Below are 23,428 nucleotides of genomic sequence, written 5' to 3'. Positions count from 1 at the left end.
AGTATTGCACTTATCCCTTATTTAAAAGGCTTAAGATATTATATCCCCTTCTCCTTTTGTAAGTCAATTCAAGTTATGTAATGTATGTGGATTTACTTTGACTCAGTTCCAGATGGCAATATATTATTAAGCTCTACAATTGCAATTTTGTGGAAAACAGGTCAGGATCTTATTACATGTCAAAACTCTAAAACTGCTCTGAATTTTTCAAATTAAAAAGGCCAAGTAGAAAATAACAGTTGTGCTAGAATGATCCTGTTGCATTACCTTGCTCATGAATTTATATTTGGTGCATATTTTATCAGTTCTTTTGTTACTTTTCAACATCCATATGTGTTTCCTATGACAAATTAGGGCTGGTTCTGCACAGAAATGGAAGGGGAGGGCACCAGCAGCCTGGTAGCTCCTGTCCTCCCCATCAAGTGGAAGAGCTTCAGCTCAGATCATGTCATGAAAAGACAGTTTCAGATGAAGAAGGAGCACACGGGCAAAGAAGGGATGCAAGGCAAGATCTTACATGCAGCAGGCTTGCTGGTAAGGACCTCATTTCCAGGCAGAACATTGAAGTCTTAACTGTCAGGCGGATGTACGGTTCTCAAAGTTCATTAAATAAAGAAAAGAGATCTCTGTGGCGAAACAGGCTTCCTTCCAGCAATTTGAGGAATACAGTTGCCTTTTCACTCTCCATTAACATCTCCTTTGAACCAAGAAGCATGCAGAAAGACAGGCTGCTAATTTCCCCTGCCAACTCAAGGCCAGTCCTCAAGAAAAAGTCCTCCCCACTAAATCCATTAGTTTTCACTCTTATCCTTCTCTTGCTAAATGATGTCAATGCCGCATGTGGACTGTGGTAGTGGGCTGTTTGGACAGATTAAGTTTGTCTTATGGTAGTACACTGTTCAGCTACTTCCTGGCCTATTAATCATCCCTATATTATTTTTCTAGCATAACCAATTTGCTGAAAACAGTTTATTCCAAGTTCATTGAAGGACACATGAGAACTACAAAAAGCCTCTTTGACTCTCCACTGCCAATTTTTACATATATCAAGGAGTCTCTAAGCTATGTTAGTCATTGAAATCAGTCAGCATATTGATGCTTCTCTAATTTTTTATCTTTTGGGAAAACCATCATCATAACAACATAGATCTTAAACTAAATACAGATCTTAAATTATGGGACTATCTTCCACCAAACAATATATCCCAAAACTGTATATGGGAGCTGACAGTTACGTTCTTATAGGCATATCAGTTAGTTTCACTGCTTTAGGAGACACCTAAAACCTATTAATGCTGTTAACAGTTAGACATGGGATCCGTTCCCTGCAGTGATTCTTCATACTTGTGTTATGGGGCATAACGCAATCAGTACAAGCCAGCTTTTGCAGTCTTTTGTCTAGGCTCCCTGCACAAAATACAGTGTCTCATTGCACACAGATAAAATCAGAAAGGTCTTGTTCACAGGTCAAACTGCAAGGGAAAGAGAATTCTAGCTGGAATACTTACAGAATAAAAGTCTCATGTATGTCTTAGATACAAATAAGAGTATGTAACAGTGTAAGGAGTTACACAGAATATAAGTAAGTAGTGTTCCTGAACTATCCCTTACTATACTATTTCATCTTTGTGTTGTTATATCTTTGTGTTTGTTTCTATCCCTATCCAACAGTTCACAGATTCAAATATATATAACACAAAACATTTTCCTCCTCCTTAGTTACTGTCATTTCCAGATACAAAGGTCCTTCTGCCTTTGAAAAAGATGTGGGTGCCTGTCTGACAAGAGAGCTGCCATACCTGCTGATTTTATTGGCACATACCTTTCATATTCAGAGCAGAGCTGCTGTGGGAGAGGGGCTTTTGAAAGTTAGCCTTTGTTTTCAAATGCAGATTCATTCATGTTTATTCACTGAATTTTAATCTAAAGTATAATATTCTGCATATGCCACTCTCATTCTTTTTTCCAGTTCCCAGGAAATAAAAAAGATTTGACAAGGAGCCAAAAGAGACAAATGTCTGAGCTAGTTCCAGCTGCACCTAGACAGCCTCTTCTTTGCTTTGCTCTATGAAGTTTCTGGTCTCCATAGTTACAAAAAAGTAGAAAAATAATGATCGTTACCTTAAACGTTCCCATCCAGAATGACAAAGTAAAAATGCTCAGAAACTTGCAGTGTGACAGCCCACTGGAGCGTGATTCCGCTTCTGTGAGCTGACTCCATCCCTCTCTGGATTAGGGGGTGCTGGACACTCTCTGCTTTGCTCTGGGCAGAGCTGGGATTCGACACATTCTGCTGCAGATCCGGATGCAGATTACACTCCCATGCATGTGCTGATCTTACTAGGTTTTAACAGACATGGTTCACTTCCTTTAGCTGCTTTAAATCACAAAGCTGACAGCTTCAACCTCACACCTACCCTAACATCGTTAGCAACAGGCCCACAGGAATCCTGCCTGAGCACTGCTGCCATCTCTGTGCTCCCTGCTGAACTGGCTCAAATCAACAGCCTGGAAGCTGGGTCCTGCCTGTATCAGCCACCAACACCACCCCAGGCACCCCCAAACCTGGACAGCCTGCACACTGCTTCTGTGCTTGGGTGAAGGGAAAAGCCTAGACAATTCACACTTGCTGAAGGGCAAAAAGTAACTTAAGCTGAAGGACCAATTTTGAAGTTCCAAATAAAGCCCTCTGTCTAAACCAGGACTGGAGGCTGTGATCTGTTAATTAGGCTGATCAAACAGGAGGCAAAATAGATGCCACGGAAAGCAAAAGCCACCCAGTAGCTTACTCCAGATTAAATTTTGCAAAGGGCAAAGAACAAGGGAGCATGTAGTGAGAGTAAAAGGGACAATAGTTTTAAGGTGAAAGAGGGTAGATTTAGATCAGATATTAGGAAGAAATTTGTCACTATGAGGCACTGGCACAGGTTGCCCAGAGCAGCTGTGGCTGCCCCATCTCTAGCAGTATTCAAGGCCAGGGTGGACGGCCAGCAAAGCCAACTGTTCAAGGCCAGCAACCTGATGTAGTGGAAGGTGTCCCTGCCTGTGGCAGGGGAGCTGGAACTGGATGATCTTCAAGGTCCCTTCCAACCCAAACCATTCTGTGATTCTATGAAAGTTTCTGACACAGACAACAAAACCCCAACCAACCAAAAAAAAAGACCTCAAAAAAAAACCCCCCAAACCAACCAAAAAAACAATAAACACCACCACCACCACCACCTCAAAACCAAACCACAAAAAAAAAAAAAGCCACCAAAACCCCAAATCCCCATTCCTTTCAGAGACACACCAGCCATATCCTACAACCGCTTGTTCTCTCCACTGTCCCAGAACAGCAAGAACTGTGATGAAGCCTGGACAGAAAGAGACCTATCGTTGGAAGGACTGACCATGCATGCTCAGTTTGACACAAAGCTCATCTCTACTATCATGTGTTCAACCCCTCTTGTTTTTTTCTGCCTGCATCCCAGGCTGTGAAGACAAGGAAGAGAGAAGTTCTTCACCCAGGTTGCAGGTGGAATTGACACCAGAAGCTTCACATGTACCACCAAGCACAGTACACATTTGGTCTCTAGCTTTTAAAGATGTTAGCTGAATGCTCTGGCAGATCATTTTTGTTTTCCTAATTAAGACCACTATCCCTGCTGCTGAACAGATGTATTAACAACATAATAAATTCAGCTGTGCAGTGACATACACCAGAGCTGATACATGGAGAGGCCATGTGGACAGACCAGTGTCAAAAAAAAACACAAAACAACCATGCATGAAATAAATGACAGGAGAAATTCTGACATCAGAGTATATTTGACTTCACTAGAACTTCCAAACCTGACACCCCTAAGTATCTCCAAATAGATCTCTTAAATACATTGAGGTCTGAACCAGTCCCATGGAAATTAAAGGATCCATTTCATTTTAGAGTAGCTAAGAGTACTACTCAGATATTTACTGACAGGCAAGTAAAAATTCCAAACTGCAAAAATCACCAGAATGACAGTACAATTGCTGACAGAAGTGTGCCCTGCAAATATGTGATAGGCCCTGCCACATGTCTACAGCAAAGATATTAGACAGTTGACATAAATTTGCTGTGCAAAAGTCACAAAGCTGGATCTAAATATTTAAGCAAGCAATTTATTAAACTTTAATGAATAGTTTGGCAGCTATTTAGTTGTTCTGCCCAGTTCCATAAAGGTGTTAGTGTAAACCAGAGAGCCAGGTTAAAACTTCAGTTTCTGTTAACATTCTGCCATGCTTCTGCAGTCACTTCATCCTATTCCACTGTCAGTCCTTTCAGCAAGGCCTCTGAATTTGCACCAAAGCAGCAAGAAGACAGGTTTGACAGCATTAGGAGACAGATTCACCACTGTGGAGGAGAGCAGCAATAGCATTCATTTTTTACTGAAATAGTTTTAGAATTAGTCCAACCATTATTTATTTATTGATTGACAATGACTGAAATGTCATACCCACTTTGGATTTCCCTCAGCTGCTCCTCGTAAGACTTGTGCTCTAAAAGAAGAAGAGACCATTCAAACAACTATCCTCTTGCTCTGCAACTTTTGTTCAACCTCGTAGATGGAATAGGAAAAACAATAAGATAATATTAGGATTATGTATTTATCCCTTGAAGTTTCTCCAGTATTTGTTAATTTTTCCATACCACTGCTTCCAAGAAGGGTATCCTAATTACACCAGCAGTGATTTTCACAGCAAGTGATCAGGTTAATTCATCTGTTTTTGAAAGAAAAAAGAAAAAGTTTAAACTGATAACTTCTTACATGCTTTTCTTCTGTGGCTTTCCCCAGCAATGTCTCTCTTCCACCTCCTTTCTGTATCATTTTGTGATGAACCAAGCTGTGGATATCATTTGAGCTACACAGACTACAACAAACCATGTTTGCATTGGGCCAGATAGCCAGATTTTTCACCACTGCACACAACATAACAAAACCTGGCTGCTCTCAGCTACACAGTCATTTATCTAAATTGAGTTCTAACTATTTATTCACAGATCTTCTATTCATCTTGCATTCCTGGTTTCAGGTTTCTCCACAATCTTTCCCCATGTGTAAGTCTAGGTGATTTCTATGCACAGGCTGTGCAATCGAACAGATGGATGTGACAGCAATGGCATATTCTTCCACAAAAAAGAATGACAGGATAATAAGTGGAGATCTTGTTAAAGTTGGCTACTGTTCATGTAACTGCTTGTTTACTAATATTTCGCAGCAAGTCAGCTGTACTGACAGTGCTTTACTTGCCAGCCGTTGAACATATTGGCAGCTGCTTTTTCTTAGGCTTAAAGAAATAAAAAAGGAAAAGGAACCAACAGGGTGTTCTGAGGTAGTCTGCCTCTTTTTTTTTTTTTTTTTTGTTTCAGCTGTCAGTGTTATATTGGAATCAAATACATACAGAGAAGCAATTCAAAGCAGAATCACAAGACACAACCATGTTTCAGAAACGAAAAAACAGCTGAACTTTAATAGCTTAACTTTTTTTCATAGGAAGAAAGGCATCAACGGGTTTAGTATGCATTCCTTTTTAACAGGAGACTAAACTTCTGTTTAAGAAAGAATAGCAATGCCAAGTCCAAAAAGAGAGGGATTTTAAAGGACTCAAAATCTGATAAACACTATAGTTGAAGATGTTGCACTCCCTACTTGTGCTTTCTTTGTTTTCCAGAGGAATTGCATTAAAGGTAGTTCAAAAGACACCATCCAGAGGGACTTGGACAAGCTTGAGAAGTAGGCCCATGCAAACCTTATCAGGTTCAACAAGGCCAAAGCTGGGTCAGATTTGGGGACTGGGGGATTGCCCTGGGTTCAGCAGTAGCAGTCATTTTTCTCCTTCTTAGTAGCTGGTGCAGTGCTGTGGTTTTGACTTTCAGCCTGGGAACAGTGCTGATAACACCGATGTTTTTAGTTGCTGCTCAGTAATGTTTACTCTGACCAAGGACTTCGTGAGTCTCATGCTCTGCCAGGGAGGAGGGAAAGCCAGGAGGAAGCAGAGACAGGACACCTGACCCAAACTAACCAAAGAGGTATTCCATACCACAGCACAAGATACCCACTGTATAAACTGGGGGCAGTTACCCAGAAGGGTTAAATCACTGCTCAGTCTGGCTGGGTATCAGTCATCAGGTGGTGAGCGGTTGTATTCTCTTCCCTTGTTATTTCCCTTATCATTATTACTGGTGGTAGCGGCAGTGGTCTGCATTATACCTTAGTTACTGGACTGCTCTTATCTCAACCCGTGGGAGTTACATTCTTTTGATTCTCCTCCCCACCCCTCTGGCAGCAGAGGGGAGGAATGGGGGGAGTGAACGAACGTCTGAGTGGTTCTGAGTTACGCCTGGGTTTAAACCATGGCAGGGATGAAGGGATTGAGATTAATCCAGAGAAGGATTTGGGGATACTGGTGGCTGAAAGATTGGACATGAGCTGGCAACATGAGCTCACAACCCAGAAGGCCTATTGGATTTTGGGCTGCATCCAAAGGACCATGGCCAGCAGGTCAAGGGAGGTTATTCTCCCCATTTATTCTGCTGTGGTTAGACCAACCCCTGCAGTACTGCGTCCAGCTCTGGAGTCCTCAGTACAGGAAAGATATGGACGTGTTGGAGAGGGTTCCAACCCTTTTTGTAGGAGGGCTACAAAAATTATCAGAGGGATGGAACACCTCTCCTATGAGGAAAGGCTAAGACAGTTGGGGTTGTTCAGCCTAGAGAAGACTCCAGGTAGACCTCATTGCAGACTTTCAGTTCTTGAAAGGGGCTTGTATTAAAGATGGGTAGAGAATTTTCAGCAGGGCCTGTTGCAATAGGACAAGGGGTAATGGTTTTAAACTAAAAGGGGGGAGATTTAGGCTGGACGTGAGGAAGAAATTTTTTACAGTGAGGATGGTAAAGTACTGGACCAGGCTGCCCAGAGAGGTGGTAGACATACCTGGAGACATTCAAGGCCAGGCTGGATGCAGTTCTGATTCAGTTGAAGATGTCCCTGCTCATTGCAGGGGGTTTGGACTAGATGACCTTTGAAGGTCCCTTCCAACCCAAAGTATTCTATGATAATATCCCAGCCTCTCCCTTCTTCCAGGCATCATCATACACAATGCAAGTGTAAGAACAGCCACATAAAAAAAGTGCAGTAGAACTGTAGTTGCAAAACAGGAACATCTGTTTGTAATTTAATACAATACTGGAGTATTAGAAGAATACTGAGACAATATATTTATAGTCACAAAAGAATGAAGAAGAGTATGTAACTGTTCTTTGGCACTGTGCACAAGTGTTGCAGCATGCAACTCCTGTCCTTGAAGATCCAATTCCAGCCTTAAAAGTTCAGTTAACGTTCAGAGGAAGCCACAAAGGCCTTAATGGACTAACACGCTGAGTAACCCTGCTTAGTTCAGTGTCATGCGATAAAAATATCATGTACTTTCTGTTAGGATTTTTTTTTTTTTTTAAGGATGAATCTGTTGTACTTGTCATGATACAAATCTGTTGCTCTAAAGCAATGTGCATCTTAAAAAGTATAGGTAAGAAGCAAATTTCCATACATCAACACCCTGAAACTACAGGAAAATACAGGTGAGCTCCCCCAAAGTCTTTCCACACTGCTCCATCTCTGGAAATGATATTTCAAAACACAGGGCCTGTGTTTCAGGGACCTCACAGTAAATGTGGGTGAGTCAGGGTCAAGCTGACTCAGGATCTGCCTTCCCCTCACTGGGGTCCAACTCCTGGAAAAGACATTCATGTCTTCTAGTAAGCTTGCCCTCCATGCTATCAGAAACAAATTTTTTCCTTCCTCCTTCATATCCTTTGTTCCCTCTCCTTTGCCCACAGAGGCTAACCTGGCTTGCATCATTTTCATCTGCCTTTTGATGAAAAGATGATCTGCATCATCTTGCATCTGCCTTGCATCATTTTCATCTGATTTTGCATCCAGAGCATTTTGATGCATGTACAGGGGAACAAATACCTTTCGGGTGTCTAGAGCCAAGGTGGCTAGAGACTACTGGGCAAGCAGACACTTTTCCAAAGACGTTGCTCAATTACAAGTCATTAGGGAGGTAATGAGCCTGCAACAGCATTCTTCTTGTTACTATCACATCCTTCTCCTTTACTTTATAGGGATAATTACCTGCAAACACTATTTTGGAATTCCCTTCTTCAAGCATTATCTTTCAGCATAGCCTGCTTTGGTAAGAACCAACCTTAAACTTGCCGGTGTTTAACAGCAAGCACGTATCATCACCCTCTGTTTCCTCCTTTAGCAATGTCTGGAGCAGAAATTCACAGTGTTCAGAATTATATGACACTAACTTGTATTATCAGCATCCTGACCATATACCAGCACATTGGTGCTTTGGCTCTGGAAGGCAAAAAGATAGGACTTGTGTGGTCTACAAGCACCCTGCAGCACAGGTGGTCATTTTACCAAGTGAAAAGATAGTCTCATTTTATTTGTCTGACAAGAACAAACATCTCCTGCTGCTCCCTCCTACAGTCATAAGGAAGAGAGGTTGTTGGAGACCTCACCAACACCTATCCAGAATGATGAACATTGGTAACTGATGGAGCCTGGGGCTGCAAGTCCAGTGTGTCCAGTGTGAAACTGAGCCCCTTGACACAGGATTTTCCATATATGAAGCTCCTTAACTACCAAACTACTCAGAACTACAGTGCAAAGTAGTACTCAGAACTATAGATCTTTCTAGAACACGTATCCATTCAGCAACTGCACTGGACTGAATGTTGAGCCTGGCAAGGCATTAATACATCGGAAAATCACAATTGCCACGCTTACAGTGTTGTTTTCTATGAGTCATACCAGCACTTTCTCCACAGTTCTTTCACTTTAGAACAAATGAAAACATATTTGATGTGTATGACCAACAACTATGAATTTAGGTCTAATTTATACTGTTATATAGTTCAAACAAAATAAATAAAGTGTTTCTTGTTTAAGCCTTTGCATTCAGAAGCAGAAGTCAGCTGTGGCTTGTATCTATTCATCTTGCATTTAGCATCTCTATTTGCTGCAACAGCAGGGGCTGCCAAAACCGTTGAAGAGAGAGAAACCATTTCATTTGGCACTGGACTGAATCCTTCTGCACAATTCCTAGCAAAGACCTACAGCAGAGAAGGTCTTGCATCCTACTGGCCTGATAATGTATGAACTTGAATTACTGGCAAAAGAAATACACACTTTCACATCTTTTGACTAAAAAGCAAGGAAATAAAAGGAACAATTTACTGGACATCAGGCTTTTTCCCTTCACTCCTGCTGTCAAGTCTAGCAGTATTACTGCTGCAAAGCTGGTTCAGTAGTTTTTGGCACAGAAAGACTGAGCATGGAAACCAGAGGCAGAGACTGGTGAGGATTTTTCTCTCATATTAAAAACTATTTTAATAAGTAAATCTTGGTTTACCTCATGAAAACATCTATCTACTGGCTCCAGGGAAACCCAGAAAGATTAATTCTCCCTCAACTTTCTCATACACAAATGTGGATGGGGAAGGATGCCACTGCAAGAAAGGTCTCATGGCTCCTGTTCCCACAACTTGAACGTTGGGTAAATCAATGCAGCAGCTTTAACTCTCTATTGCCTGGCTTTACTTAAGTGGTCCTGAAACATTTGGTTTTGTCCCCTTTTACCCTTGGAGGATGCTGGCAGCTTTATCTCAAACTGTTCTCAGATTTGGTCTTTTATTCCATCAGCAGATTCCCTGTGGTTGCTTCAACATTTCTAGCTAAGAACAAGTTCTCTGGAGAGCAACAGACACTTTATGGTGGCATTAGATTTCTTCATCTGGTGAGTTAACATGGGAACAGGTTCTCTAAGCTTAGGCTTCATAAATACCCTCAAACACTGTGTACTTTGTGTGTGTGTGTATGTGCAGGATGAAGAGAGCCAGGATTGCAGCTTTAAAAAGCTAATGAGTACCAAATTAAAACTAGTCACCTAATGCACCCTACTCATTCAGCCAAAGACTGAAGAGTCTCCTCCAGAGGGCATTATGCATACAAGGGGGCTGACCCTTTGCTCACTGACTGCACAGATCAAAACAGAAAAACAGATAATAGTGATTATCTTCCATAATTAAGAACACAGCTGATTAGTGCTAAAGCCTTATTTTATGCAAATACTATGCATAACTAGGTTCTCACTCAAGCTATAGGAAAAAAGTGGGAGTGCAGGTCAATAGTGCTACTATTTATTTAAATTAATTTGAAACAGCACATGCACCCTCACCCTTAAGAAGCATATATTTTACATATTTAACATCTTAGTCCCGAGGCAAATAAATACCAGGGTATTAATTACCATCTTCCTTACTCAGCATCACCTCTATTAGCAGATCAGATATGGAAAAGTACTAGAAACCTGAAGCAAGTTTTAAATCAAACTTCCATCTCTACTATTAGCCTTTTGAACATCTCTAAATGGAGATAAGTAAGTAGTCAAGAAATAGGCTCCCATCCTTGCAAATGTCTGGGGAAACTCCATCAACTCCAATAGTTACACGCTGGATACACACCTGATTGTATTCCTCCTTCTGCTGAACCCTGTCCTGAAAGAGGATCCACTCAGATGCAACATTTTTTATTTTACTGAAAAAAAAAAAAGTAGTGCTGAAAATAAAGTCAAATCAACAGAACTTGCAGACACTCTGCAAATCTATATCTTTTTTTCAGCAGTGTTGATTTTCAGCAGAACTTTTCCACTGAATTTAAAAGTGACATTTTAGACTACTACATCTTTAATTAAGATTTTCATATAAATGTTTAAGATGTGAAGCACAAATTAGAAGAATCTACTTTAAAAACCCTGTAAGTCAAATGAGTGTTTGAAAACTAAGCATGAATTAATAATCTGCTTCAAGACATCTGTTTTCCTTTAAAATGTGCTTTCTTAAGACTATTATTCATTAATATGAGATCAGGATCACATAAATACTGTCTGACTTTACTGACAAATTTAAGTCTATATCCAGATGTACCTAAATTAACCATCCAACTAATGCCATTACAGAACATTGTATGAATCTGGAACAACAGAGCTTCAGGGAAATAACTGTCACACAAAGGCGATGGAGCAGATCTAATTCAGTACTTTAGCACTGGTCATAAAAGGGAAACAACAAAGTCCCATGCAGCGCTGCATGGATGTTCTGTCTGAGTAGAGGGGGCTTTATTCCCGAAACCTTCTACTCTCTTGTATCACTGCACAGCAAGGTACCCTTGACCATCAGTAGCGCAGCCTCCAGGAGTAAACCTGCCCCGGAGTACTGACATATTCCAGATCCCTGAGTTCCCATTCATTTTTTTACACAGCCATATCTGCTGCATGCCAAGATTAGATCTTACCATTTTGAATATGAAGGCTATTTCCATGTCACCATAAAGTCTGAAATGGAAGTTCACAGTACTTTTCACCCACCAGGAAAAAGAGGATTTATCTCTATTGGCAGGTGCTCAGCAAAGCAATTGTAAAATTTTAGTTCGTTCAGAATCTCAAACTCCCTTCGACCATTTCACCATTCATTAAATGCCTGTGTCTTTGCTGCACACACATACCTGCAAACCAAAGCAGCAAAGGCAGGCATAGAAATAACCTAACTCCACTTGCAGAAGAGGCTGACAGTATTCTTCTCTCTGTATCTGAACCCTAGAAACAGTTAGGACTACAGCAGTCCTTGAGTCAAGCCATATGTAAAGACAAGTCTCTTGCAAAGAGTTTTTGTATTCAAGAAACAACTGTTTCTTAAGCAAAGGACTAATAAATCCACTGCAAAAGTTACAGGTGCCCTCCTTCCCCTCCCTCCCAGGACATCTTATACATATAAATACACACTTGTACATCTGACATAAAAGCATTTGCAGACGAACAGCAAGAGAAGGTGAGGTAATTCAGCTGTAAGCTGTACCTGGATTCCAAATATTCCTGGTTTGCTCCACAGTTATACCAGATACTACATTTACATACTAAAGAACACATTTCAACTTCCATGGCTTTTACACAAACACACACACAATTCCATGCTCAACTAGGCCAGTGAAGGCACTGCCCATTTTAATTTATTTCTGCCCCAATCAACATGGGACTTTAAAAGATAATCTCTGATAGAAATTCAATTTATGTCTCCTTCTGCATGTCTAAGCAGATCTGTAATCAGTGTAATCACATTGCCACACTTCACATGTGTGGAGTAAGGGTCCCAAATGCTGTTTTCCCTGCTGCAAAATCAGCCTTAAAATCTTACCAAAACAAACTTAAATGTGCATCAGCCTAAGAAAAGAATAAAACTGACCCAACATGCTCCTGGGGGAAATCCTGGCTGTTCTCTCTCTATAGTGCTTCCTTTTTTTCTTTCTTTTTTTCTTTTCATAAATTAAATATTTTATTCTTTTAGAGCTCAATCTTATTTAAGATGAGAAGGGAAAGCTAATGAAGAAAGCCTTCTGATTCCAAAAGTTCCAAAAGTTGCCCAGGGCTGAAATACAGCTAATGTGTACCGATATTTAAAAGAGTAAATGTAACAAGAGAAATAACTCTTGGCTAAGAGTCTGATGTAAAAATTGGGCAAAGTAATATAAGTAATTAAAGAATAAGTAAGGAAATATTTGTTTAGAAAGAGTTAAAAGAGGATAATAATAATACCAAACAAAACAGGGTTAAAGAAACTAGATTTACTAGTTTGGACATGAATTATAACAGTTCAGTCTATACAGGTAAAAGTGACGATGATGACGATGAGTGTTTAGCCTTCTATAAAGCATTTCATCAGGTGCTTCATGACATTTTCATCAAGAGACTTGAATGATACATGATCATTATGACACTCGTTAGAAGAGCACAAAGCTGGTTAGCAGCTGTACCTCCAAATGGAGCTACAGACAGTAAATCAGTGGCGAGCAAGAACATTTCTATAGGAGTCCTATAAGACTTAGACATTGGTCCTGTGCTGTATCAATGACCTGAAAAAAAAAAGTGTTAAATTTGTAATTATTAAGGTTTACAGAGGACATAAAAATTTGAGGAATGCAAAATAATAAAGAACACATTTCTGAGCTGGACAGTGAGATAAGATGGTAGGAAGGAAAAATGAACCTCAGACAGAAAAAAAAATGCAAATTTTATTTACAAAAGTAGAACTCTGACCTCTAAAGAATTAAAAAAAATAAAATAGTTGGGAGACATGACAAATACCCACCAAATAGATTCTTCAACTGCAATACTGCAGCCAAACAGGTTAAATGCCCTTACATTATAAATATAACCACAATCTAGTACTAATCATCTTATCTCCATGCTTTCCACTGACATAACTGCCCCTGACATGCGGCAGCTGGTTCTGGTGCCTAGTTATTGAATGGTGCTGGAAACTTCATAATCTTCACAGGAGACATCCAGGAACAAATAAAATATTTTTAAAAGGGAGACTTCAAGGGGAGGTGATCCATGTAGGATGTCCAAGAGAAAGCTGTGGTCTCATGTTTATGACAGAGAAACTTCTGTGGTAACAGCCCTTTCAACAGAGCAGTCAGATGAAACATAGTTTCATGCTGGAAAGTGAAGCTAGACAAACATTAGCCATAAATACTTGGTTTTAAGCACTGAGAGTAATATTGCAATAAATTGCAGTTTGCAACAAATTCTGCACCGAAAAAGTCTTCATTAGATGGATTTTCAAAAAGCTGCAGCCTTGTTCGTACACAGTTTAATTAACTTTGGGGAACAACTAAAAATGAATGGCCTTATAAATGTCTGAACTGCAGATTGCTGGTCTGTTCTATCATATATCTAAAAATCCTGGCTCTATACTATGCATCTTGTAATCTATGTACCAGATGCTCACAGGGGTTTAAAGACCAAGATGAGTTCAGAAAGTACTTAATTTCTTGATACAGTGCCTCTTCATTTTATTATCTAGTACACCAGCCTACTGCAGCAAGCAATCTGAGTTTTCCAAAACTGTCCCATTCCTACTACTATTCAGCATCACATTTTAGTATTGCTGTATGAAGCATATTACTTCTGGGTTATATTTTTTCTGACACTGCTATCATTTCTGCAGCACAAATTCACAGTGAGACAAACATTTCTATGTTTTTTTGAGAGTATCACATTAGACCACCATTACGTCATAGAACAGTTAGGGTTAGAAAGGACCTTAAGTTCCAATCCCCCTGCCATGGGGAGGGACACCATCATCCTCCAGGCACAAGAGGATCACCAGTGTGTTTTCAGATATGCCAGGCCACCTTTGTGACGGGAACATGACCACTGCAGCAGCTGGATTGGCAGCATGCTTCCAGGCTCATGAAAGCATCTCAAAGAGGTTGTCCATTTCCTTCTACAAGTTGGCAGCTACAGAACTACCCTGATCCCTAGGCTATAGCATGGCAGTCAGTGAGCCCAGGCTCAGCATCAGTTAGCCTGTTGACTCTCACATGACTGCTTTCTGGTGCAGCAGCAGCGACTTCCAGAGGCATGCATGTAGAAAATGTGTTGTATGTAAGTTTATGCCAAGTATCAGAATTTAACAGAAAAAGTGGGTGCTATTTAATCAAAACACTGTTTTAACATGCCAAAAAGTTTGTATCTCATAAGGCAGATTTAGTCCAAGTATAGCTTCTCTGATCAGACCTTTTAGTTATACCAGAGATGTATTTGGCCCAGTACTTAGAAACGAGACATTACCTGCAACAGACTGGTATTGTACACTAATTACAGTTCTCATCACTATAGGAATGTACTTTTGTCTATAGCTCTTCCATTCCATGAAAGAAAATGAAGCTCACTCAGTTAAACTAAGAACTGAAGATACAATAGAAATCTTGGATATATAAAATCCACTGGAATTGAGAATATAAACTGGTACAGAACGCAGTACATCTCCTTTAGAATAATTGATTTATACCAACTTACTTCACTGGAGAGTGCTGTCTACCTGTCTAGAATTCATCTTAACTTCCCGCTTAACACACAAATAAGTATCAGTTTATCAGATAAACAATGCCTTTAACTTTCTGTTACATCTTTTGTCTTTGCCGTACATTTCTACTATTTGTAAATTGCAGATTCAGAAGCCATATGGATTAAATTGTTTATACAGGCTCTCGTTTGGAAAATTTAACTTGAGGTTTCAAGCATCCTTGACATCTGCTTATGGAATGGTTCCTAATTCTGTGAATACCTTAGCCATATACTTAACAGCAAGCATAGGAATGGCTTTTGGGGATTAGAAATACTTTCTGACCTGGTACCCACAGAGAAACAGCACTGCACTTGGACTGGATGCTATGCCAGCTGGCAGAAAAACAGAAGGCAGGCCAGTCTTGGGGAGAATCCTTCACCTGCCTATTCTGTAAGGGTAGTATGGACTCAGCTCCTTTGAATCTCAAGTTCTTCATTCCAGAGTCTGAGCGCTCTCCACTTCTAGTAAATTAAGAGAGAGATGGTCAAATGGTTATCTTCTAAAAACAACTGGTACACTTGCTTTAATACAAAGTACTAAACATATTATATATGTGGAGTATATGTATATATAAACATAAACATATATTCCAAATGTATAATATGTGCAAAATAATACCACTGACTTTTTAGCACTTAGGTTTACTACTAAGCTTTTCTTCTTTTATAATTATGAACATAAGAGGATAATGTCTCTGACTTTAGCTTAGACCCCTCTACAATTCAAACATTTTATATAGAATGCTTGCTTCCAATCTTCAAAACACTTCATCACATCATCAAGCTTCTCTGTGCAGAGCTCAGACAGGTATCTTCACACTTCTATACATAACACTTGCGATTTAATATTTTTTTCATTTATTGACATACATTTAAGGACCAAAGCCATTTCTAATACAACCTATTGAAATTAAGTTCTGCAATCTGAAAACTTCTCTCTTACAATACCACCATTGCAAACAATTACAAATAGCCTTTCTTATCAGTTTTCCATGTCCAGGCCCACAGACTGCCCTACAGATTACTCAAGAACAGAAATTAATGGTAGTTGAAATCAGTACTCTCTGCCTTCTCACCTGTGCTAGATCACAAGAAGTCCTTTGAATATCTTGAATACTCTAACTTGAGTTCTTCCAGGCTCAGAGTATGCCAGCACTGAGAAGTCAGTGTTGGCACCCCAATACTACAGATTCAAGACATAATTTGAATCTCAGCAAGGCAAAAAACCCCAAACCAAAAACAGAAAGCCCACAACGCTAAGCCCAGTGAGGAAAAACCACTGCGCCAGGTCTTTGGCTTCAGTCTATGTTACAGAAACCCTGCCCAGTTTTGCTATTAAAATTTCACTTTCACATAGAAAAGTGTCCTCATCCGAATTAACTTCTAAAATTAAGACAAAAGTATGAGATTAAGTGGTAAGAGACCACTGTAATGATCTATCCTGACCTGCACGCACCATACAATTTTTCTAAATAATTCCAATTTAAACTAACAATCTTCAAGTCTAGATTTTTCATCTCCTGTGATGGAGATTTTATTATTTTCTTAATTACAAGGCACTTTTCATGTCAGTTATTTCTAGAGAATTTATAGCTTTTACTAATACAAGTAAATTTATCTGGATACAGTGTGTGAGCACCTGTGGCAGGCAGCATTCAGCAGAACAGATCACAGCCTGCACACATCCCCTCCTTCACCTGGTAAAAGTGTCTACACTACCAGAGCAGGCAAGTTCTCTTTCAGGGGAATTCTGACACGAAAAGGCAGAGAGCTTCTGAACTTCCCTGAAGTTAAAGGTGGCTTCAGTCACACTTTTGGAATTGTATCACAAGTACCAGAATAGACATTCGGGTCCAAAGCTTAAGGGACTAATCCAGTACCTGGGTCTGCTCCTCCATGGAAAAATGATATTTATTTAGAAAAGACACTGTTCTCTCCTAAGCAATTGAAACAACAACCAGTTGTACCTCTTAGACTCTTAATGGAACAAAATAGGCACATTCAGCCAGTTGGACCTACTCAATAAACAGGGTTTCCTACAAAGAAAAGAAAGCGAACTCAGCTGCAGGTTTCCAGCTAAGAACCTTTCCCATCATGTGAAATAACATTTTTTTCCCTTCATGAAACCTTATTGCAAGCTCATGACAGGACAGATGACTGCAGCCACCAGTTACTGTTAATTTAAGCATAATTGGATTTGCTATAGTTTCAGTAAACAAGTAATCAAGTGCTTAAAAATCTATTTTAATGATGTTTTCAAGAATAATAATACTCTTCGTTACAAAAGAAAGGTAAAAGGTACATCTTTTACATATAAGAAACTTACACCAAAGGCAAAGAATATCTTAAAACCAAAATAAAGCTATGTTGTTCGCTGCAGGAAAGCTTCAGGTATTTGCGATTAATCATTCGATTCACTTTTGGAAAAAGACGAAGATGGACTGTCAAAATAATTACTCTACCATGTCAGCTTTAAATATTTCACTGACTGTCAACAATTTAGCAATAAAATTACAAATATACAGAAAACAGATCTGCTACTGCACTACTACTGCATAGCTACACATACAACCAATAGCAAAAATTCATAATAACAAAATATGCAGAAATTAAGTGTTTTCCATTCATAAATGCAGAATTACTCCCACATTCCACTCTGTCCCAAAATGAACATTCAACACAGTGACCAAAAAGGAAGACAACTGTTATTGTATTTCATAGAATGTGCAGAAATCTACATTAATCACAAATTGGGACTAACCCTAATTCCACAAATTGTTTGCTGTATAATCATAACTCATACATGGAAACATGTAAAAATAATATTAACAATTAAGTACAAGTCGGAGTGAAAACAGTGATGCCAATGAGGGGGTCTCATTCCATGACTACTGCTTCTTGGGCAGAACAAGCCCTAGTTCAGCAGTCTTACCCCAGGGACATTACCAGTAACAGAAAGCACAATCTTAGTAAAATTCATATGAAAGGCCAAAAGTGATCACTAAAAATGTTTTACAAACAGTAGGACAAGGACATCGGAAAAACAGAATACTGTTGCATTCATTGCAATATCAGGCATTCAAGTACAGCATTACTAATACAAAATGCTACAAATGCTTAATGCATGCAGATAGTCACCAGACTACTTCATAATTTCTAAATCAAAATAATACATATGTAAGGATGAAGCATGGATTCTGTTTATATAAGCTTTGATAAGAAAGGGCACATTAAATCATGAGTGGCTCACTACCATGAAATTACATTTCTAAATAATTTAATCCCTCAAAAAGTATTTCTTGCTAAAAATCCTTCATTTCTCAGTGTAATAGTTTGTATACTTTGAAGATGTACATTTATACAATCTACAGTCTCAGCAGGAAATAAATTTCAGGTTTATCATCATTACTGTGTTCCAGCTGCAGAACAGAATCATGTGTATATAACTGGTCGCTACATCCATAGTGCAAAGCAGAACACGTACCCTCCGGCATTCCTCGGCCCTCCACATCCTCCCCATGGAAGCCATTCAGGTATCTGGCTATGTATGAGCCTGTTGAATGCCTGTTGATAACATGAGGACATGCTGAGGGCTTGTTCCGAAGGATAACCCCTGCTACACTACTTGTGTTAGAAGATTTTTGCTTGCTGGCAGCCTCCTGCCTCTCCTTGGCACGACTGGCTATATTCCGCACTCTGCTCTGGCTTCTGGAGGAGAGTTTTCTGACCAGTGCTTTTGGGCAGTCTTCATCAATCTGCCTGGAGTACAGCGTTTGACAGCTGTCCTCCTGGTCCAGGGACACCAGCTTCCTCAGCTGTTCTGTCAGAGCATCTGTTGAATGTGGTCTCATATTTTTCATAGAGGCAAGTTTCTTGTCCCTCATGCCTGATGAGATAAAGCTCCTACTTATGTATTGATACTTACTTTCAAAATTGCAGGAAATATCCTCTGATGTCAAGTCACCAAGACTCTTGGATTTGCAAGGGCTAGTCTGCTTGATAGCTGAATGAGGGGGGAAAGACAAAGCATTTTTGAGCAGCGGTGAGTGTATGTTGAGCTGGGATCTCTTGGAGGTACACATTACATTTTTTTGTTTATCTGAATGATGATGATACAAGAAACCAACATTTTCACACACTGGAAAAGGGAGATGACTCCCTGCAGTCCTGAAGTTTCCTGAGCAGTCCAGGGCAGCAGCACAGAGCTCAACAGTTGCACTGTTCTCAGAAGGCCTCTCTCCATCGTGCCCAGCATCCTGCTTTTGCCTCAGTTTCAAAGGGGAAGCCAACTGGCTCATATCTTCCCTTTTATACTCACATGCAGTTATCAACAGATCTTGAGAATCCCCATCTACTTCTATAAGACTGCTGCTTTCTGAATTCTCACCACTGAGAGGGTCAACAAGTGCCTCCTCAAAGATGAGGCTATTGGAAGCAAAAGAACTAGCGGTCTTGCAGGCTTCCCAACTTGTTCCAGATTTTGTTCCACATATTCCTTTGGAATTTGCATTTAGCAAAGAGAGAGGTGCTGGACAAGGAGAGCTAGGCATGTTATTTTCTATACTATTTATTTTCTTCTTGCAAAGTAATCCATTGTGGGTCTTACATTCAGAAACTGGTGTAAGAGTTGCTTCATGGGCAACTGTGTGCACAGAATACTCTGCAGTCTCAGGGCTGGAGAACAGGGTAGTATCTGGAGTGGAGAACAAAGGGGATTTGATGGCTTTTGTGACAGCAAAGTTGTGCATACAGGGACTGTTAGGATCCTCAGGAAGCACACATGTGTGTGTACCTGTCATACTGAAGGCCTGGCTGCTAGTGCCATGGAGGCTTGATACAGCAGTAAGACTAGTTTCATCATCTGTGACATCAAACTGCCCAATCAGAGCTGAGACAGCGCTATCCATCTCGCTCTCATTCACTAAAGAAACTTCATCTATAAGGCGAGAAAGGTCACTGTCTTGCATGGTTAGACTAGAGTGCAAATCAGGTGCATCAGGGCAAGTGGTAGAAGAAATACCTGTCAAAGAAAGAAGGGCTGCAGTGCTTTTCTTGATGATGTCATGTTTTTTACTTTCCATCTCTTCTTTTGGGGAAAGGGAAGTCCCTACATGAGTTATTTTCTCTTCCTTAGACCCTTTTGCATCATCTTCCTTTTTATTGTCTGCACAGTTTTTGTTATGCGTTTTTTCTGTGGCAAGTTCAAAATCAGAGTGCTGCATTAGAGGGACAGTTTCATCAGAAAGATTATTTTCCTGATAGTCTATAAGGTGATTTGCTTCAGCTACTCCACTTGCAAAAACTAAATTTTCAGGTTGCTCCTGTAGAGGTGATGCTAAAGAGTCAACTGTAGTCTCCTGGTCATTCTTAAACTGAGATGCCAAATTTGAAGTATTTGCTGGTTTCTCTGAACACGGAAAAACAGATTCTTTCAAGTTTGTTTCCTTCTCGTTTGTATTGCCATCACTGTTGGCTAAATTAAATAAGAAACATATTAGTTGCATACAATACTGTGTTGTTTATTAACAACTATTTTGTCCTTAGACAGACAAATGGAGAACGCAAAATTGGGTACAGTTTGTGACAGAACTTAATCATGGGGTTGTGCAGGTACAAATTATCTGAGTGACATGATTAAATGAAAAAATACAACTGCAAGCACTTCACTGAAACTTCCTTTGAATGTCTATTACATCAAGCATGTGATGTAATATTTGTTGCAAATAATGTTAATGAGGCACCATATCATAGCTTGCACATGGTATTACCTTCAGCTGTGTTCCTATTCAGTTTTGTACTATAAAGAAGCATGGCAATAAAGACAGAACAAAACAGCTCTGTTAAAAAAAACGTAATACTTTGAAACCAGATGCATGGTTAAAAGAGCTGAGTAAAAAGTACCAAATAGATGGATTCCAGACTGTTTTATACACGTAGTTATTGTAAAGTATCACAATTTAAGGATTTCATTTTTCATCTTCTAACAGCATGCTACATTCATGAGAGCAAGATTTTGAATTCCTTAAAGAAAGTGAATTAGATATTTTCTCCACCAAAGCTTCTTATATGTCTTTATATGCCAAATCCAAGCTCCAAGACCCATTTCTTTGGAGCTTTTAATCAAGCAGGGACCACAGAATCAAGCTTGGCATAATACATACTGTATCTAACATTTGTCAGAAATCAGGTACCCTAGGAGGAAATGAGAAGCCTTGATCATTCACTAACAGCGCCTGAACCCCCACAGTAAGAACTGTTTCTAACAGACATGTCTGGTTTTGCTGATCTCCAAAATCTGTAGTTTCCCAAGCTTTCCAGGTGCTTCTACCTAAGGATGGATGAGATGTACGCTGCTTTGATTTGTTAAGTTGGTTTTTTTGTCTTCTCTATGAAGAACAAAGGTGAAAATAGACCACTTGGCATACTCCCAATTAAGGCACTAGAGGTACGCTCAGCCATAGTATTTTAGCAAGAAACATCTCTGTTGGACAGCCAGCCCTTTCCATTCTTCATTGTATTCTACAATAACGAACACCTCAACTGGCTAATAACTCCCCATGGGTGAAGCCACCTCCCACTCTGAAATATTTAGGCTGAGCTTACTTTATGAGAATACCCAGACCTATTCCTGTAGGTGCACAAGGGTGCATTGTACCTTTTCTTACCACTATTCCACATAGGTGCTTCCACAAGAGAAAAAAAAAAAAAAAAAAGGGGGGACACAGGCAGCTTTTCTCTACATCCACCACTAAGCCAGGGTGTTCCTGCAGCACAGAGAAGGGAACAGCTCCCTTGGGGACAGAAGAGGGCTCCATTTGGAATGCTGTCTTCTTCATGTCTCATTTCTTGATGTCTAAGGTGACCAGTCCTTCGCAGACTAGCCTTCCTTATGGAGACTCTAATGGACAGTATTCTATGCTTCTCATAGTTAGAAGGGGCAGGATTCATTCCCTGTGACAGCTTTTGGGTTTTTTTAGGTCATGTCACCAAGGTCTGTGTTTTCGACAAAGGTTATTTTGCTACAAGTGAACAATTCCGACCTCCAAAAACTTTTCTTCTAAAGAATTTTGTGTGTTTGTATGTAGCATCTTCAGAAGAAATATGAAAGAAATTATTACATCTTTTGCAAAGAATGGCTGAGCTGCATCATCTTCAAAGGTTTATCTAGAGGATCTTTCAATTTAAAATACAGCATTTCAAAGTTAACTTCTTTTACAAGGAATATCCTTTTTCCCATCTACAGTTTCTTCTCAGGGTGGTAGAAAAAGAACTGGTTTGATTTTGCTTGCTATTTCTCCTAACTTCTTTTACAAGGTGACCTGCAGATTATCTGTTCCTTCAGAGCCACTTACATAGGCAAGTAAAACAAAGGTGACTTAACAACATATTCTTATCTGCCCCCAGCAGTTCCCCTATTTTAGGGTGGCTCCTGTGGCTGCTGGAAGCTGCTGCTTCCCAGCTGAAAATATTCAGAGCAGCATTTCTATCACTCCCCCCAGCCAAGAGAGCTTCTCTGTGCACTCTCTGTGAGCCAAGGAAGACAGACTGTGCTTCTGGCTGTCCTGTGTCAGCTGAGGAAGAGCCCTGCAGGACTAACTGCAGAAACACTGTGCTGTCAGAACTATGATTTGGCTACCCCTGCAGCCACATGGGGACAGCCTATGTGAGTGCACACGCTCTTTCCAAACAAACAAAAAACAGCCCTCAAAAGCAGTATAGATGATCTGGATCAGGTAAAAGCTCAGGGTGAAGACAGCAGGTCTAATGAACTACAGCTACTGTATTCAAGATTCCTAAACTTATGTAAATACTCCAGCAAATAAAATATTAGGCAGGTCAAACACACTAACTTTGCTGTAGTCATGGGAATAACTGGATTTTGAAACCAGGACTATTATTGCTGAATGTACTTACGAAAAAAAGGGTATTTTAAGAATTAGATTGTATTGTGCATCAATAATAGAAGACCACGATTGTATCCCAACACATGCTTTTGATACAAATTAAATTAAGCAACCTAGGTTAATATCGAGAATGCTGGGTAGAGTTTGACCTACTTTTGCCCCCCTTACATCTATTTGAAAGTCTGCATTAGTCTTTGCACACACTTATTTTCAAAAACGTATGCTGCATGCTGTTGTCCCTCCTTGAAAATGGAGAGAAAAAACCACCATGCCAGCAGCTCCAGTTCCATATGTAAATGGATAGCAGTAAACCAGAAACTGAAATACAACTGAAAGTTGCTTCTTAAAATACAAAAAAGAAATTTGGGTACTGCCCTTTTAAGAGTACTTCCAAAAATTATTGCAATTCATTTGCCTCGTTTGCAGAGCAATTTTGTCCACGTTGAGTTGAGTAAAATCACTTGCATAGAGACTGCAGAACTAAGCCTTTTAGCAGACTATTTCAACTTACTACACCAATAGTAATT

General features: G+C 39.8%; 1 protein-coding gene and 1 long non-coding RNA gene across 6 annotated transcripts in view; both read right to left on the bottom strand.

Annotated features, from left to right (window-relative positions):
• Positions 1-438: 438 nt before the first annotated feature.
• Positions 439-15,450, bottom strand: LOC133268218 (uncharacterized). The gene is made up of 3 exons (XR_009743005.1): positions 15,281-15,450; positions 2,122-2,340; positions 439-697 (listed from the first exon to the last, which is right to left on the bottom strand). It is a non-coding gene; the product is annotated as an uncharacterized LOC133268218 (long non-coding RNA).
• Positions 15,451-17,746: 2,296 nt separating this feature from the next.
• The window catches only part of PLCH1 (phospholipase C eta 1), an 80,009-nt gene continuing 74,327 nt past the window's right edge, over positions 17,747-23,428 (bottom strand). For all 5 annotated transcript variants that reach the window (XM_061452688.1, XM_061452690.1, XM_061452691.1 and 2 more), the window contains one exon: positions 17,747-20,470. In XM_061452688.1, the coding sequence (XP_061308672.1) occupies positions 18,363-20,470 (2,108 nt within the window). In that variant the 3' untranslated portion in view covers positions 17,747-18,362. The remainder of the gene's footprint in view (positions 20,471-23,428) is intronic.

Source organism: Pezoporus flaviventris, unplaced genomic scaffold (genome assembly GCF_033815535.1).
Source record: "Pezoporus flaviventris isolate CSIRO_AGI_PZ_B2104156 unplaced genomic scaffold, CSIRO_AGI_Pfla_v1 ptg000013l, whole genome shotgun sequence".
In the NCBI taxonomy this organism is placed as follows: Eukaryota; Metazoa; Chordata; class Aves; order Psittaciformes; family Psittacidae; genus Pezoporus; species Pezoporus flaviventris.
The sequence above is the reverse complement of the archived record's forward strand: the minus strand, read 5'-3'. Positions and strand labels throughout refer to the sequence as shown.